The 15467-nt window shown below is 43.2% G+C and overlaps 1 protein-coding gene across 2 annotated transcripts in view; it reads left to right on the forward strand.

Moving 5' to 3' along the window:
* The window catches only part of PITPNM3 (PITPNM family member 3), a 228260-nt gene that overhangs the window by 34618 nt on the left and 178175 nt on the right, over positions 1 to 15467 (forward strand). For both annotated transcript variants that reach the window (XM_019545546.1, XM_019545547.1), the window contains exon 2: positions 11118 to 11225. In XM_019545546.1, coding sequence (XP_019401091.1) covers positions 11118 to 11225 — 108 coding nt within the window. The remainder of the gene's footprint in view (positions 1 to 11117; positions 11226 to 15467) is intronic.

Consider the following 15467-nt stretch of genomic DNA (forward strand, 5'->3'; position numbering starts at 1 on the left):
CCCTGGGGTGGAGAGCATCTGGACCCACTGACTTGAACACGTCCAGCACCTCCAGAAGTCTCTAACCCGGTCCTCCCCAACCTGAGGTCTGGAGGCGTTCCCCTTGAGACCGTCTGGCATCACAGTGGGGGAAGTCCCGGTTCCTGCACAGAAATAGAGGCTTTATTAAAATCCATTCTGTTTCATTTTTCATTGTTCAAAACTAACTAACTAAAATTCAAGCTTTGAGGTAGAGGGGTAAGGAGGAGGAAAAAAAATCCCATCAGTTTTAGGTTTTCCTGGAAACTCAAATAACAGTTTTCTGTTTTAAATTGAAATGCTGACTTTTTAATTTCTTTATAAAACCTACTCATTTCAAACTTGATGAAGAAAAAATCCTATCAAAGTTTTCATATAATTCAAAGAATTTTTTTTTTAAGAAGACCTGATAAACAATGTTTTACCATCTGCACATGGATTTATACACCATGAGTAATGCAGCAGGTGCTCATGTTCCATCCGTAAAGAAAAGACCACAAGGAAGTCACTGAAATCATATATATCTGACTTTACATATCCTGTTGAGGTTAGAATGGAAGAAATGGAAATAGATGGGAATTCTGGATCAAAATATTTCTACTCTGGTCAAACTGAGCTGAAATGAAATATTCTGCTTTGATTTTCCTGACAGAAAATGAACAAGTTATGTCAAAATTTGCCTACAGGAAACTTTCATTTTTTTTTCAGAAAAGTATAAATCTCAACCTTATGCTGCATTTTACCACAAGGAGATGTTATTTATGAACTGATACAAAACCTACTATTCCAAGTCAGTTCAATAAACTGAAATGCGATATGTAGAGGTTGTGGGTTTAATGCATTTTTTACCTTGCTGAAGAATGTTGCTGAATCAAAACTTTCTGGCACATGTAAAGCAACTCTTTTTCTGGGGGGAATTTTTAAGCCATGACAAATACTGGTATTTCACAGTGAGACTCTGGAGAACGTTAAGTATTTCCCATACCTTGTCAGCCTTCTGCAAGAGATGGCTTCCACTGACAAAAATCCAACATTGAAGAAATCCAGTGTCACCTCAAATGTGCAAATGCAGTCTTTGGATGCCTGAGGAAATGAGTGTTCAAAGATTGTGACATCAGATCTGAAACCAAGCTCATGGTTTATCAAGCAGTTGTGGTCTCCACCTTACTGTGTGGAGCTGAGATGTGGACAACATATGGGAGATATCTCCAGCTGTTGAAATACCATCAACACTGCCTGCAAAAGATCCTCCAAATCCAGTAGAAAGGTGGTAGATATGCCAACATTTAGCATCCTCTCACCAGCCAACACCACAAGCATTGGGGTGCTGATCATCTGACATCATTGCTGGGCTGGCCACATCATCTGGATGTCTGACTCACAGTTTCTGAAGTTTTATTCTCCCAGCTTAAACAAGGTGTATGCTGAAGAGGAGGACAGAGAAAGCATTTCAAGGGCATTCTCAAGACCAGCTTGAAAAAATCGCCATCAACTCATGGAAGTTGATGGCAGGGGGTTGGACTTCATAGATTTCATAGACATTAGGGCTGGAAGAGACCTTGGAAGATCATTGAGTCCAGCCCCCCGCCCAAAGGGCAGGAAGTCAGCTAAGCATCCAGTTTACTCTTGAAGGTGTTCAGTGTAGGTGCTTGAACCACCTCTGGCAGGCTGTTCCAGACCTTGGGGGCTCGGACAATAAAGAAATTCTTCCTTATGTCCAGCCTGAAACGGTCTTGCAGGAGTTTATGACCGTTCGACCTCGTCATCCCTTGGGGCGCTCTGGTGAAAAAACGTTCCCCCCAGATCCTGGTGGTCACCCCTGATAAACTTATGGGTGGCCATCAGATCACCCCTGAGCCTGCGCTTTTCCAAGCTAAAGAGCCCCATGGCTCTCAGCCTGTCATCGTAAGGTCTGTTTTCCTGATCTCTGATCATGTGTGTGGCTCTTCTCTGGACTCTCTCAAGCTTCTCCACATCCTTTTTGAACTGTGGACACAGTAGTCCAGCTGGGCCTCACCAAGGCCAAGTACAAGGGGAGAAGGATATCTCAGGATTTGCTTGAAAAGCATCTATGGATGCAAGCCAGCATTTTGGTCACTTCAGTAGCCGCAGCATCGCACTGCAGGCTCATGTTCATCTTGTGGTCAATGATGACCCCCAAGTCTCTTTCTTCCGTAGTACTAGCCAGCGTAGCACTACCGAGCCTATAAGGATGCTGCAGGTTTTCCTCCCAAGGTGGAGAACCTTGCATTTTTTGGTGTTAAACACCAGGTTCTTGTCTGCCCATTTGCTGAGCTTGTCCAGGTCAGCCTGGATCACCCGCCTATCTTCTGGTATGGATACTTTGCCCCAAAGTTTGGTGTCATCGGCGAACTTGGCCAGTCCACTTATGACTCCAATGTCCACATCTTTAATGAAGATGGTGAACAATATGGGTCCAAGGACAGAGCCTTGGGGGACCCCACTGGTCACAAGACACCATGATGAGTGACTGCCATCAATTACTACCCTCTGGGTCTGACCACGGAGCCAATTTCCCAGCCAGCGGATCATGGTGGACCCAAGGCCACAGTTGTCTAGTTTCTCCAAGAGGTGATCACAGTATACCAGATCGAAGGCTTTTTTGAAGTCAAGATACAGGACATCAATCTCTTCTCCCTTGTCCAGGTGATAGGTCGCCTGGTCATAAAAGGAAATGAGATTGGTCAAGCAAGACTTACCCACAAGAAACCTGTGCTGACTTGATGATCTGGTCGGGTCCCTTCTGACCCTACCAACTATGAAACAACTATGAAACTATGAGACTATCACTCAGGACCACCCCAAATGGAGGAAGATGCTGCTGCAAGGATCTTAGTACTTTGAATCCTTACAATGACAACAGGAGACATAAAAGCAGGAGCAGCAGAAACAGCTTGTCACAAACCGAATCAAGAATCTGGAGCCACCCACCCTGCATGGAAACATGTGCCTGAGTTACATTAGAGTCTATGAATCCTGGATCGACCTCATCACGCATCTTCAGACACACAGATAAGACCATCATGGAAGACCATCTGTGAAGGATTGCTGAGGAAGAACATTAAAATGTTAGAATTTGGAAATTCCAAATTTCACTTAGCCATACTCTGAATCAAATACAAAGCAGTGTGTGTGTAATATTTCCCTTTTCCCTTTTCTCTACTTTTCATCAAATATGAGTTATTGGCAGATTCTTTTCAGTCTGTTTCAGGAACAGAGTACACAGCTGCATAAATCTGGCTTTTTTCTTTCTCCCAAATGAACTTATAGCTGTAATCCTCAAAGGGAGAAGCAGAAAACAATAATCACCTTTATTTTACCTTTCTATCTGAAAGCGCTAGCATTTCTTTGTAGATATTAAATTTCTTCTTAAATACTTTATGAAATGTTGTTAAGTATAGGTGGAAGGAGTGTGTGATGAATTGCTGGGGAGAACTGGAGCAATTTACAGTGGGGGATAGACTACATCCAGGCAAAAATAGACACCTCGTTAAGTATCTGTCAGTTTGTATTGTCTTCTCTTGGCTCACTGAGAAGGCCAGTAGTTTGTTGTTAATTCACCAAATTCTTAAAACCCTCATGGGATCTACCAGTCTTTGGTGCAGTCAAACAGTAAAGCTGCCGTGTATCCAGTATTTCCAACTCGCGTTTGATTTTAAGTTGTGTCCTATTTTTGACACTTTTTTCTTTAAAGCCAACCTCCTGGACAGCTTTGGAGGACAATCTCAACTTCTGGTCTTGTTCTTCATCCCTGGGTTTATAGAGGAGCTTCCCTGAGATCACTTGATTTGGCATTGCACAGGGGTGGGCAATTATTTTGGGCCAAGGGCCACTTACTGAGTTTTGGCAAGCCATTGAGGGCCACATGACAGGCAGCCCAGGGTAGATAAATATTAATTTTCTAAATTTTTTAGGGGCCCTGTGGGCTGGATAGAATGGCCTGATGGGCTGCATCTGGTCCCTGGGCCGCATTTTGCCCACCCCTGGCATAGCAGCATTTGACAGCTCCTCTTGCAATACCCGTACCATTCAGTGTCCCTGATGGCAACACTTCGATTAATTTAAACGGGTTAGGTTTTCATCAAAAGATGAGCAGTGTGATCCCATTGTACACATAGCGAGCTCAGTTAAAGAAACTGGGACTTTTCCCAGCAGATATTGATAATGTTTAAGGGTATCTGTCAGACCTTTTTAAATTTGGATTTTGAGCCTTACGTCATTAGCAAGTACAGTGATGCCCTTTGGAGGGTGTGAAACTTTTATAACCTGGTAATGGAAAATAAACTTTCAGAAACTAAACTTCTACATCTGCCCATTAAAGTGCACTTACTGGAGATCCGGTCTCTGGATGAGCATCCTGCTGCATTGTTCGGATCTGTGAGCAGAACTTGAATGTTTTTTGTGGTGTAAGATGATAATACAAAAGCACTTTTTCAGGCTTGTTCTCAGCACTTATAAATATTAGAATGGTACTTTTTTGAAATGTTAGCTTCCTATACATACAGTTCTTAGAAAACTCTTTAGGAACACTGGCTGTATAATAGGTATTTCATTTGAAGCTTTCAGGAACACATCTAAGTGCTCTCTGTGATGCTTCTTGTTCCAATTCTGGGAACAGAAGTCCTTTTAACTGGGTAATGAAATGAGTCACAATGGTGAAACGTCACTGGATGATTGATCACAATGTATTTCGGCCTTTTTCAACCAGCAGCTTTAAAAAATGTTGCGAAGCACCCGACTCAAATCTCGCTGAAGTCCTTGGGAGTCTTTTCATCATCTCCAAAGGGCTTTGGATCAGGCCTTGAGTTGCTGAACTCCTATGACTCCTTGAGGAAAAAAATGTTGGCGCGGGGAAGCAAGAGTGGTGAAAATGTCTAAGGCTCCAGTTTGGCACGGGATTTAAATGTGCGCTTACGTTCATCTCCTCTCAGCAAAGCAGCGTGTGCTTAATTTTTTAGCACGTGATAGTGCTTCATTGAAGAGGGGTTCTGAGCAGAGCTCAGTTTGGTCTGCAAATCTGGCATGTAGCAGGTACCCTACTCCTCTCTCCGATGTTGTATTCTGTTGGGTTGTTGGGGCCCTTTCTTTTAAAACTGCTGTGAATAACACTGCTCTCATTATTACATTCTGATTCCTTATCTCCTTTTGAAGTGGCTCAGAAGACCCTGTCGGAGGACTTGCTTTGTGCACATACCTTTTTCTCCCACATGTGGGAGATCATTTCCATTTGTTTTGTACAAATCTTTTCATTCTGCACACTTTTTTTACATGTATTTTTTTAAAGCCCTAAGAGCTCCTCATGGGTATATGAATGCATTCAGCTGAATACATTGCTCACTCCAGGATTGGCTTCTCAGGCAGAGATAACATCGGTGCAGTGTGCGTAGCCATCTGCTGCTGCAGCCCTACTATAGATCATGAAGAAAGTTTGGCACAATGAGAATGAATGTTCAAGGAAAGTACAAACCTGTGGGGAGGAATACTAAAAGCACAGGAATGAATTGAATCCTTTTGAGGATTTTTTGAGGGAGGTTTTGATTCTTTTTTATTTTTATTTTTATTTTTATTTTTTTAATTACTTGTCCTGTAATAAAAGGTTTTTCTAACCTCTGCCCTCTTCAAAGGAAATATTGTAGCTTTCTTGCCCATGGAAGAGGTTATAAATAGCAAGAAATTGCTTCATTGTGATTGAAATTTAGATTGGAGTTTATACAGGCCAAGATTTCGTTTGGAATAGTAAAGGAAAAGAGCATATCTTTGTGTTTCGGAAGCAGGCACTCCTCTGGTATTGCATCAGCTACAGTTGTGACGAGTTGCCCTAAATCCAGAATTCCAGCTACTCATTGCACTGATTTGCAGCATCGATGTTTGCAGGCGGTGTGTATCACTAAGGATTTATACATCAGAGTTACTGTTTTCGACACTGAACAGATAGCATTTCTTTCTTAAGGAGATAAGTGTGGAGATCTTGCCTAATCTATAATGTACTTCTTTTAGTGGGGGGGAAAAAAAGAGGAAGAGACTTAGCGCTTTTATATGTAAAAGCACGTTTCCTTTTCCCCAAATACAACTGAAGTCTGGTGAAGAGAGAGAACATCTATTTTTATCTGTGATCTCTTCTCCTTTCAGGAAGATGCATAAGCTTGAAAGCTATAATAAAATCCTAAATGAATAATTTTTCCTCTCCATCTCCATGTGTTTTAAATGAGTTCGCTTTGAAATGCCTTCTGAAATGCTACTGTTGTAGTGAAGCAAAATGGTAGTAGGCACGTGTGTGCACGTTTCTTCTCTCTCAGTAAACTGAGACATTTGGGCACCCTCTCTCCTCTTCCCTCCCCCCCGCCATCCTTTGTATCCAGTTCAGTGATTCCACTTTACATAATGTCCTTTCACAGCACCTAATGAAGTGAACTCCAGTGAATGTTTGTGCTACATATATATTATTTAGTTTGTCTGTCAGGTGCAGATCTACTCTGCCTTTCACCTTTGAAAAATCTTGGAGCCAGGTAGTCGGCTAATGCAAATCAACCTAGCTCTGTAAACCTCAATGGGTGGGCATCAGTTTACACCATGTGAAGATTTGATCTTGAATATCTGATCCTTAGTCACTTGTGTACAGCATTTGTTTTTTTTTTTTGGCTTGACCCATCTTTATCTGCCTTCCAACAGTTTGGGCATGGGTTGCTGGTATCCAGTATGTTTGGTCTAAGAGGTTAGGCAGGTAAGTCTCTTTTTAAAATAATAGGAAAGGACATTGAAAATCTCCTTCTTAAACCTGTTGGTTTAGTTTTTAGTGGTGCTAAGGACCTGCACCAGCTACTCAGCAACATTTTGATAAAATCAAGCCAGAGTTTCTTTGACATTCACATGTCTATGGTCTCCTTCCCGTTTTTATTCCCTGTGGATAATTTGAACCCTCTTGAGATGGACTTCCATGTTTGTAATTATAGTTTTGAAGAGGGCTCTTTGTTACCGTTCAGTCCACAACAAGGAGTGGAGTCCCCCTGCCATGGGCAGATCTAGGAATGCAAAGAGTGGGGTGCTAGAGATGCAGCCAGCACTGCAGAAATAGCTGCAGCTGCTGCTGTGTGGGTAGTTGACAGTGTCACGATAGCAGATGCCAGGGACTTTGAGTCCTCAAAGAAGGGAAAACTCCCTCCTTCCCCTCTACCCTCACCCCTGTCTCCAGCAGGGTTTGCTTGGGGTTTGCTTCTGGGTGCATGAAAGGCCACCCTACTTGCTGTTGTCACTGTTCTTAGGTGACTCTGGGGTGGAGGAAGTTATGGCATTGCTGTTGTGCTCAAGCCAGGGTCTTCAGTGAGGGTGCTGGGCTTAGTCAGGGACAGTGGCAGCAGCTGGTGTGCATCCCCTTCCACCTTTGTAGGCTTTTCTGTTCTCTGCCCAGTCCGCCTGTGTGTCCCTTGTTGAGTGGGAGCCGGTGCTGGAAGGCGAGACTGCAGTCACTGCCATCACCTCGTGGAGCCTGTCACCCTGCATAGCCGCTCCCTGCACTGGAAGCCCTGGGCTGTTAGGTGGGGGGAGGGAAAAGAGACCTACCCATTGCTGTTGCCTCCGAACACGGCACCCTGCAGAGCTGCTCCTCACAGCCCCTTGGCTGGATTGTGGCAGGAGTGGTCCTGGAGCTCCTTCTGCCCCCAGGTCAGCCAGGGGCAGTGCTTGTTTCTGCAGGTGTCCCACACCAGCCTGGGACTCCAGCTGTGCCTTGCAATCCTCACAGGACTTAGGCAGAGAATTGGAGCCACTGGCATCTGAGTTACACCGTGGAAGGGGTAGGGGATAAGACTGCATCCCTCTGGATCCACCCCAACTCTCTCTCTTTCACCATGTGGGTCAGAGATAAATAACTCCATTGGAGTAGGTGTAATTACACTTGTGTGTTTATGCTGAGGTACATGGAGAATAAGGTCCATAGTCTCCCGGCCATGCTGGCTACACAACTTTTGCTGTCTTTCCCGCTATATTCTCATATCTTGAATCTTGAAGGAATAGGCTGAAAAGAACTGGGGTTAAAAGATTGGTTCATGATGCATCTAATCTGAGACCTAGGCATTTTTTTCTTGAAGTAGTGGGACTGTGGCTTGGCAAGTACATTTTTATGTCTTGATATTGGGGTTTTGTATATTGCCAGTTAAAGCAATCTGAATCTGGGCTGTAAACAGGAGTTCATAACCCTCCTTCTTTTATTTATAGCTAGACAGGCAGTGGAGTCCTCGGCGATGGGAAAGCAGTGGTCCGAGCACCGTTTCCTGCTGTGATATGGTTTGCAGCGTGGGCCGTGATGACTACCAGAGTGCTATGCTAAATTCCATTGTGCTTTGGACCATATTAAATGCTTTCTGTCCAGTGCATGAACCAATAAAAATAAGTACTTGAGTCTGCAACCTCTAAATCTTATTTCCTCTCTCTGTTAAACATGAGGGCCATCTGGAAGGCCTGTCTTAGTGGATTACAGAACAGGGACGAATGAAGAGAAAATATTAGATTGAATGCTCCAGCAATTTTACAGACCTGTTGAACATCATCCTGACACATTTTTGAAGAACTAAGGCTAATTTTGTGTCCAGGTCCTCCATTCCACCACAGCACTAGCAATGATAAACTTTTAAAACTTGCTTACAGAGCCGATTTAAGGATCCTGCCTTTGGAAGGAATTTGAGGGCTTAAGTGGTAATGCTGGTTAGCATGCACCCTCTTTGCTTTGGCTCCCAGCAGAGAGCAGGGGTTGTAATTGTACCATTCTTTGCCCGTGGGGCGCTGCGTGCTGCTGGCATTTCAGTGGCCTGACCTGAGGGTCAGGTATCTTGCATCAGAGGGCTGTTGCAGCCCAGTTGCTGAGAGCTTCATTGTTTAAGTGAGAGAGGATGCTGCTGGTGCTAGTGCCTTGGGCTAGAAGTCCAGGGCTGTGTCAGACTCCCTATGTATCCCTGAATGAAGTGCTTAATCCCTGTCTCAGCTCTCATGTTGGTAGCAAAGTTCATGGGGGGTGGGGAGGGTCATGAGGATGCCTTTGTGTTTAATGTCTGTGTGAGATACTCATCATGCGCAATCCCTTGCAGGCAAGGATGACAACCACGGTGATCAGGTTTATATAACTCCTCAGTTTAAATTCTATTGAGCTTCCTTGAGAGATATTAACAGTAATAGCCTTATGCTGTCAAACGACATGGGAGAAGAGCCTTTCCACCGTACGAATGACTCTCTCAAGACAGGCGGACCCTTTTACCCAACACATCCCCTATCTTGTGTAGTGACCGAAGACTTGCAATGAATCAGCCCTTTAAACAAAGAAAATGAACAGAAGCACAAAAGCCCCCAAAAATCCCAAGTAAATTTTGAGCCCAGAGAATTGCAGAGAAAGTCTCATAGGCACTTTGCTGTCTGCTCTGCTTATGGAGGTATTGATTGCGGTCTGTTCATCCCACTTCCACTTTCTGAGTGGCAGTGAGAAGAGGCAGGTCCTGACTGCTCCCTCATTGCAGATATGGTGGTCATAGGTAGCTGCATAAAGCCCAGGATTGATATCTGCTTTGATATTCCATGATGGGGGGCAGGGGGAGCATTACTTCCCAAGAGACCTACTTCTCTCCTATAGGCCACAATGTGACATTATTGTTTTGATATGCATTTAGATGACCAAGAATCAAATTGCCCTTGAAACATTTTTGAAACTTGAAGTTGGTCTGAATTTGATTATTTCAGTCTGATGTGTTCTGCTGCAATTCAGCTGTTTACTCCCACTGAGCCTGTCTTTATACTGCATGAGGTTAGCGTGCAGGATTTGGCCCTTTATCTGAATTGCTGCCATAGCAAAGAATTCCAGTTGCCCATTTTGCATTTGCTTTCTTGTGTACTCACACTAAGCGCACAGCACACGTCAGGAACTTGTACATAGCCACGCTGAAATGCTTTTAATAAATTCATTCAAAAGGAACTAATACGCGCTGCTTCCTAAACAGCTGCTAAACTGAATGGAAATGTTTTCATACAGCGTTGAGAGCCTGTTAAAGGGGAACATCTGCAACGTGCCGGGTGTTTTTTGTTGGCACTTCCCAGCCCACTTCTCAATGAGTTCTTGATGAAAGTACAGACCTGTTAGCGGAACCCGTTTGCTGAGCAGTAGGCCCGTGTAATCCTATAATCTCTGTATCCTGAGATTAAAATTGAAAGGCTCATGTGGCTTTTGATGAAAGGGTTTTACAGACATGAAATGTCTGTGATTGCACTCCCCTGCCCTTCACAATTTTGAGTTCTGAGTTCAGGATTCCTGGACACTGAAATCTTAAGATTGATTTTCTGTGTTTAGTGTTGAAATGCCTTTTACTAAGAAGTCACGTAAAACTGACCTGCATCAGAGAAGCAGCATAGATATGTGGATTAGAGTCATGGTATAAGAGTAAAGCCCTCATGTGAACACTATCACACAGGTACAAATAGGCCCCATAATGGTGTAGCTCATATTGTTCCCTGAACTGAACTGAACTATACCGATATAATCACTTTTGTACCAGTATAATTGCAGCCATACTAGGGGCATTTGCTACTTCACTGTCCAAATACACAGCAATGAGGTGGTTACTGCTCCAGATAGCCTATAACCACACTGAAATAGTGAAAGTGTCAACACATTTTTAGTAGCCTTTGGTGTGTTAAAATGTTGCTCGTATGGAGTAGGGAAGATGCATTACAGCATTATTGTATAATGAACTGCTTCACTTGTATGAGTGAACTGGTAGTTACAGGATATTAAAGACAGTCTAATGGTTTAAGCACTGAATTTGGGTTTAGATACTGGAACTGGGTTTTCTGCCTTTCTTCAGAGACTCTTAGCATGTGATGTAGGGCAAATCCACATAGGCCAGGCCTTGAAAGGTATCAGGCAATGTGAAGTTGTAGACAGGCAGACTTCTGAGAGAATCTAGTGTATGTTGCATGCTGCGTATTCCCATTAGGGTTCATAAAGACCTGCTTATTTCTTTAATAATTACCAACAAGGTAATCCTGCCTTTGTTCTCCTGCTTGGATTGTAATTTACCCTGTTCTCTTTCTTCTCGCTGCAGAGGAGGTGGTGGAAGGGAAAAGTGCTATTCTCATTGGCATGAGTCAGTGGAACTCAAATGACCTGGTGGAGCAGATTGAAACTATAGGAAAGCTGGAAGAAAATCCAGGTAACCTTCAACTTTCTGTATTTATTTATTTACCTTAACAGGGAAAAATTGCTATATCAGACACCCAGTGGCTTATTTTGTTAAGACATTTGGTGCAAATGCTGTTTGCAATGTCCCCTGGTGTAAATGGTGTTGTGCTTAATGAGCATTGGTGTGTAACTCTTAACGATATTCTACTGTTAAAATAATTCAGACAGTATTTCTGGAAAATGCATCCTTTTGGGGGAGACTATTCACATGGGTTTGATAACTTCAGTGGGTTTTGCTGGAATGCAGAATTCTATGTGCAGAGGAATAGGAGGCAGCATCCAGGTTTGTGCTATGGTGATGGGCTAAGATAATATGTAGTTCCTGTTTATCTCATGCGTGTGCCACAGCAGTGGCTCTCGGTGCGGGCGTAGTGATCATAGTGATGCAGTCAGCTCATTGCGCAGGACCAGACTCTTGTACTTTTACTTGGGTCTGCACCTTGCTCTTCTGAAGTTGGCTAAATCATTCATGGAAAAAGATCTCAACTTTTCAAAAGCAACCTATGGGCATTGGTCACCTAGGGTGTCTTTACACATGGTTCAGGGTGGGCGGGCGCTTTAATTAGTGTGGCTCTGAGGAGCCACTTCAATTAAAGCGCTTGCAGCATCTCATGTATTCAGCATCCTGCACTTCAAAATGACGGTGGGAGTGCTTTAACTAAAGCTCATTTGACAGACTTTAGTTAAGGCACCCCCTCCGCCAATCTGAAATATGAGGACATTGAATGCATGTGACTGCCGAGGCTGCTGGAGCGTGCTAATCAGCAAACGCTTTCTAATTAAAATGTGTTGGAGCAGATGTTGGGCACGTGTATTGGTGATCCCTAGGACTTATGTTTTCTAAAGCCCCAAAGAGCTAGACTTTTAAAGGTGGGTTGCACTCGCATTCCTATGAAATCATTGGCAATAAGACACCCAATATCATTTAAACATCTTTACCTATGTGCCTGAAAGGTGAAGCTCGAAAGGTGAATTGCATCAAGAGGTGAAGCTAGTAAGTCTTGTTTTTTTTTAAATGTTACCCGAATCTCCTGTTGGCTTGTGCACCCAGGCCACTTTATGACAATTTTACCGTAGGGTATTGTTTGGTATTGGAATCTGGCTTAAGAGATTTTGATAAATTTGTTCAGGTGAGTGTAGGCTAATTAAGTGATGAGCTGAATATCATTAAATTTTGAGAGAGAGTTTCTGTTTAAACTGAAGGGAATTTATTTGCCTTTGTCATATGGCTCCCTAAATATTTTTGAGTGATTATATATTTTTGGGTTTTGTTTGCCGTCTTTTGAAAGGCTTTTGTTCCCTCTTTGTTTATGCAGCTGACTTTAATGATAGACTAGGCTCTCTCAGGGTGTAGGAAAAGTAAGGAATCATTTTCTCTCACCTTATGTATTCCCAGTGTGCTCTTGTACAGGTACTTTGGCTAATATTCTTCATTAGTGAATTTTTTGAGTTTCATCTCCTGGTGATTAAGAGTGCAGACTGAGGTGCAGCTCCCAGCTGTAACTCAGAACAACTTTTGCAAAGCGTTTGGAGTTGCAACCTTGCCCCAGACCTTGCAGAAATTCAGTGTTGGTTCCAGGGGAGAAGGGAGCCTGCAGCCAGGTTCACATAGCAATGGCTAGGTCTCTTTGCCAGTGCTCTCGTTTTCAGCATGGGCAGAGGTGGGGAGGGGGAGGTGCAGCAGAGGGAGCTTGTTATTGGAGCTCCCCAGCTGGGGCTAGAGGGTGGGGTGGGTGAATTGGAGCCCCCCCACCTCAGGGCAGGAGGGCCACAATATACTTGCCCCACCTTCCAAGCAGGGCTGAAACACCCCTAAACTGAACTCCCTCTGCTCCCTTTCCTCATCTCCCGTTCTGAAAACAGCCATAGGTTGAGAGCTGAGCAGACAGAAGTTACAAAAGCTGCTACATTTTGTAACATCTTTATCTGGTACCCTTTTGCGATGAGGGGTCAGATTTTCACCCAATCAGCCATTTTTGAAGCTGTTTGCAGCTGTGAACTTGTGTTTGGTCACAGCTATGAGCTGCTTTGTGTGGCCTGATCAGGCAAAAATTGTCACTCCTCTCTGTACCTTGACACATGGACCAGATGATCCAAGTGACATGTTTTTAATTATTAAATGGATAGTGACAGATGGAAGAAGCCATCTACCCTTGGGAGTGGCATTAAGAGGCCCTTCTAGTTGCTTGGTAACTTGCTTCAGTTGGAGTGACAGATTCAGTTGGGTTTTGTAAGAGATGCTTGCTGAAGCATAAGCTTCTTTTCTTGACTCAAGGCAAACGAGATAAATCAATCTAATACAATATCATGAGCAAGATGCTTTTTATTTTTAATGCCCATGTTAAGGCTGGTCAGCCTGGACTGCACTCCTAGTCCTGTATTTCCTTCAGAACTTGTGAGCTTTTAATATACTAATTTCCATATTATGGTGTTAGATCCTAGGATAGTGTTGCTCATTATTGCTAGTGCCCCATATTTCACCTTGGGATACTGAAGCACAGAGAAATTATCTCCTCCAAAATTGTACAGGAAGCCAGTGAAAGAGCTGGGAGGGGAACCCAGGTTTCCAGTACTACACCTGACCCACCTCTTGCTGTCTTAATTGAGGAGCTTTTTCTTTTTCATTCTGCGACCAACATTGAGCTCTCATGGGCTCATCTCTTCTCCTAGCTCAAGTCCTGCCTTGCCTGGTCCTCACCTTGTTTGCTTTAAGGAGGGACTAAGAGGATAACTGATCTGGCTGGACTATCATTTGCAAACAGTTTCATTTATAAAATGTGCTATGTTTAAATAAAACTTGGTAGCTTGCTACCATGAGTGGGGACATAAGACTTTGCTCTCGACGATGCATGGGGGCTGAGCAGCTCTCATTGCAACCAAAGTCAGTAGGTGCAGAGGGTCTGAAAGCACATCTGAAAATCTGAACTAATATCGCAGCAGCTCATATCAGGCTGTGGTTTTCATTCTCTCTACAATGTGACAGGAAAAGGAGCAACAGCTGTAACATGCCCAGCCTGCTAGGAATTGTCCTTGATTGGACACCTGCTATATTCATCTGATTCAAACTAGGCTAGACACCTCATTGCATGTTTTTCCCCCCTCTCTTGAACTCTCCCATGTTATACTGTATGGTTCAATTCTATTGATTAGCTGCCCATTGATTTTCCTACTGTGGAATTATCTGCCAAATGCTTATAGATCTTATCATTGTGTTTGGCTGCAGTTAATTATACAGTGCTTTTGTTAAAGACTGAATTGCATTACTGATTACAGAATTTTAGAGCTCCTTTTTGCGGTTAGTAACTACAAAATACAAATAATAAAAGCAAAGAACAGGCAAGGTATATTTCAGGAGCGATATTTTCTGAGGGACTATGGTATTTTCTGAAATTAGCTACAGTAGTAAGACATTTCAATCTTCATTACAGTCAAAGCTTGCTGCTCTTTTTTTTTTTAATCAGATACGATTTTTAACCAAATAATTTCACCGTTAATAGAGGTTACGTTCTGATATCTGTGCTTACATAGAATAGATCTGTTACTTATTCCCTGAGAGAAGACTCATTGAAGTTGGTGGAGCTTTGTGAGTACCTAAGTCCACTTAAACCTTTTTTGAAAGCTGGCTGGATTTATTACTTTTCAGAGACTATTTGGGAAACTTGTTTGCAAAGATTAGGCTATTTTTTTTTTTTTTTTTGAATTTGGGAGTTGTCATTCAAGACAGCCAGGCTGCGAGGGGAGATGGACGGTTCAAAGGCAGCAGGGTTTTTCATCTCCCTTTTCAATCCAGCCCTGGGGTGGAACCTCTTAGCGTTGCAGAACCAGACAATGGTTTGTAAGAAATGAGTGCACACTCTTTTTCAGGGTGTCTGTAATGTGAAGCACCACCCTAACTGGCACCTTGTCCAAGTGCTCAGAAGAGAGGCCACAATTGAATACAGTATTCCCATTTTGCAATCCACTGGCGAAAGGCTTGATTCAGTACTATGGATGTCAACTAGATTTTTTTTCCACTGAAGTCAGTAGGTGCCAGATTATTTCTTAAGGTTGTGATTTTTTTTTCAGATGAACTGAAGAGAAATAGATGCCCAAAGTCCATTAGCTTGGGCAGGTCTCTTTTAGAGACCTCCCAAAATCCCAGCCCAAACATGCAGGGTCTTCCTCTAATACAGTTCCCTGGAAAAAGGGGCCCCAATTGGTGCTATTTAACAGA

Source organism: Crocodylus porosus, unplaced genomic scaffold (genome assembly GCF_001723895.1).
Source record: "Crocodylus porosus isolate Cpor-Errol unplaced genomic scaffold, CroPor_comp1, whole genome shotgun sequence".
NCBI classification, from domain to species: domain Eukaryota; kingdom Metazoa; phylum Chordata; order Crocodylia; family Crocodylidae; genus Crocodylus; species Crocodylus porosus.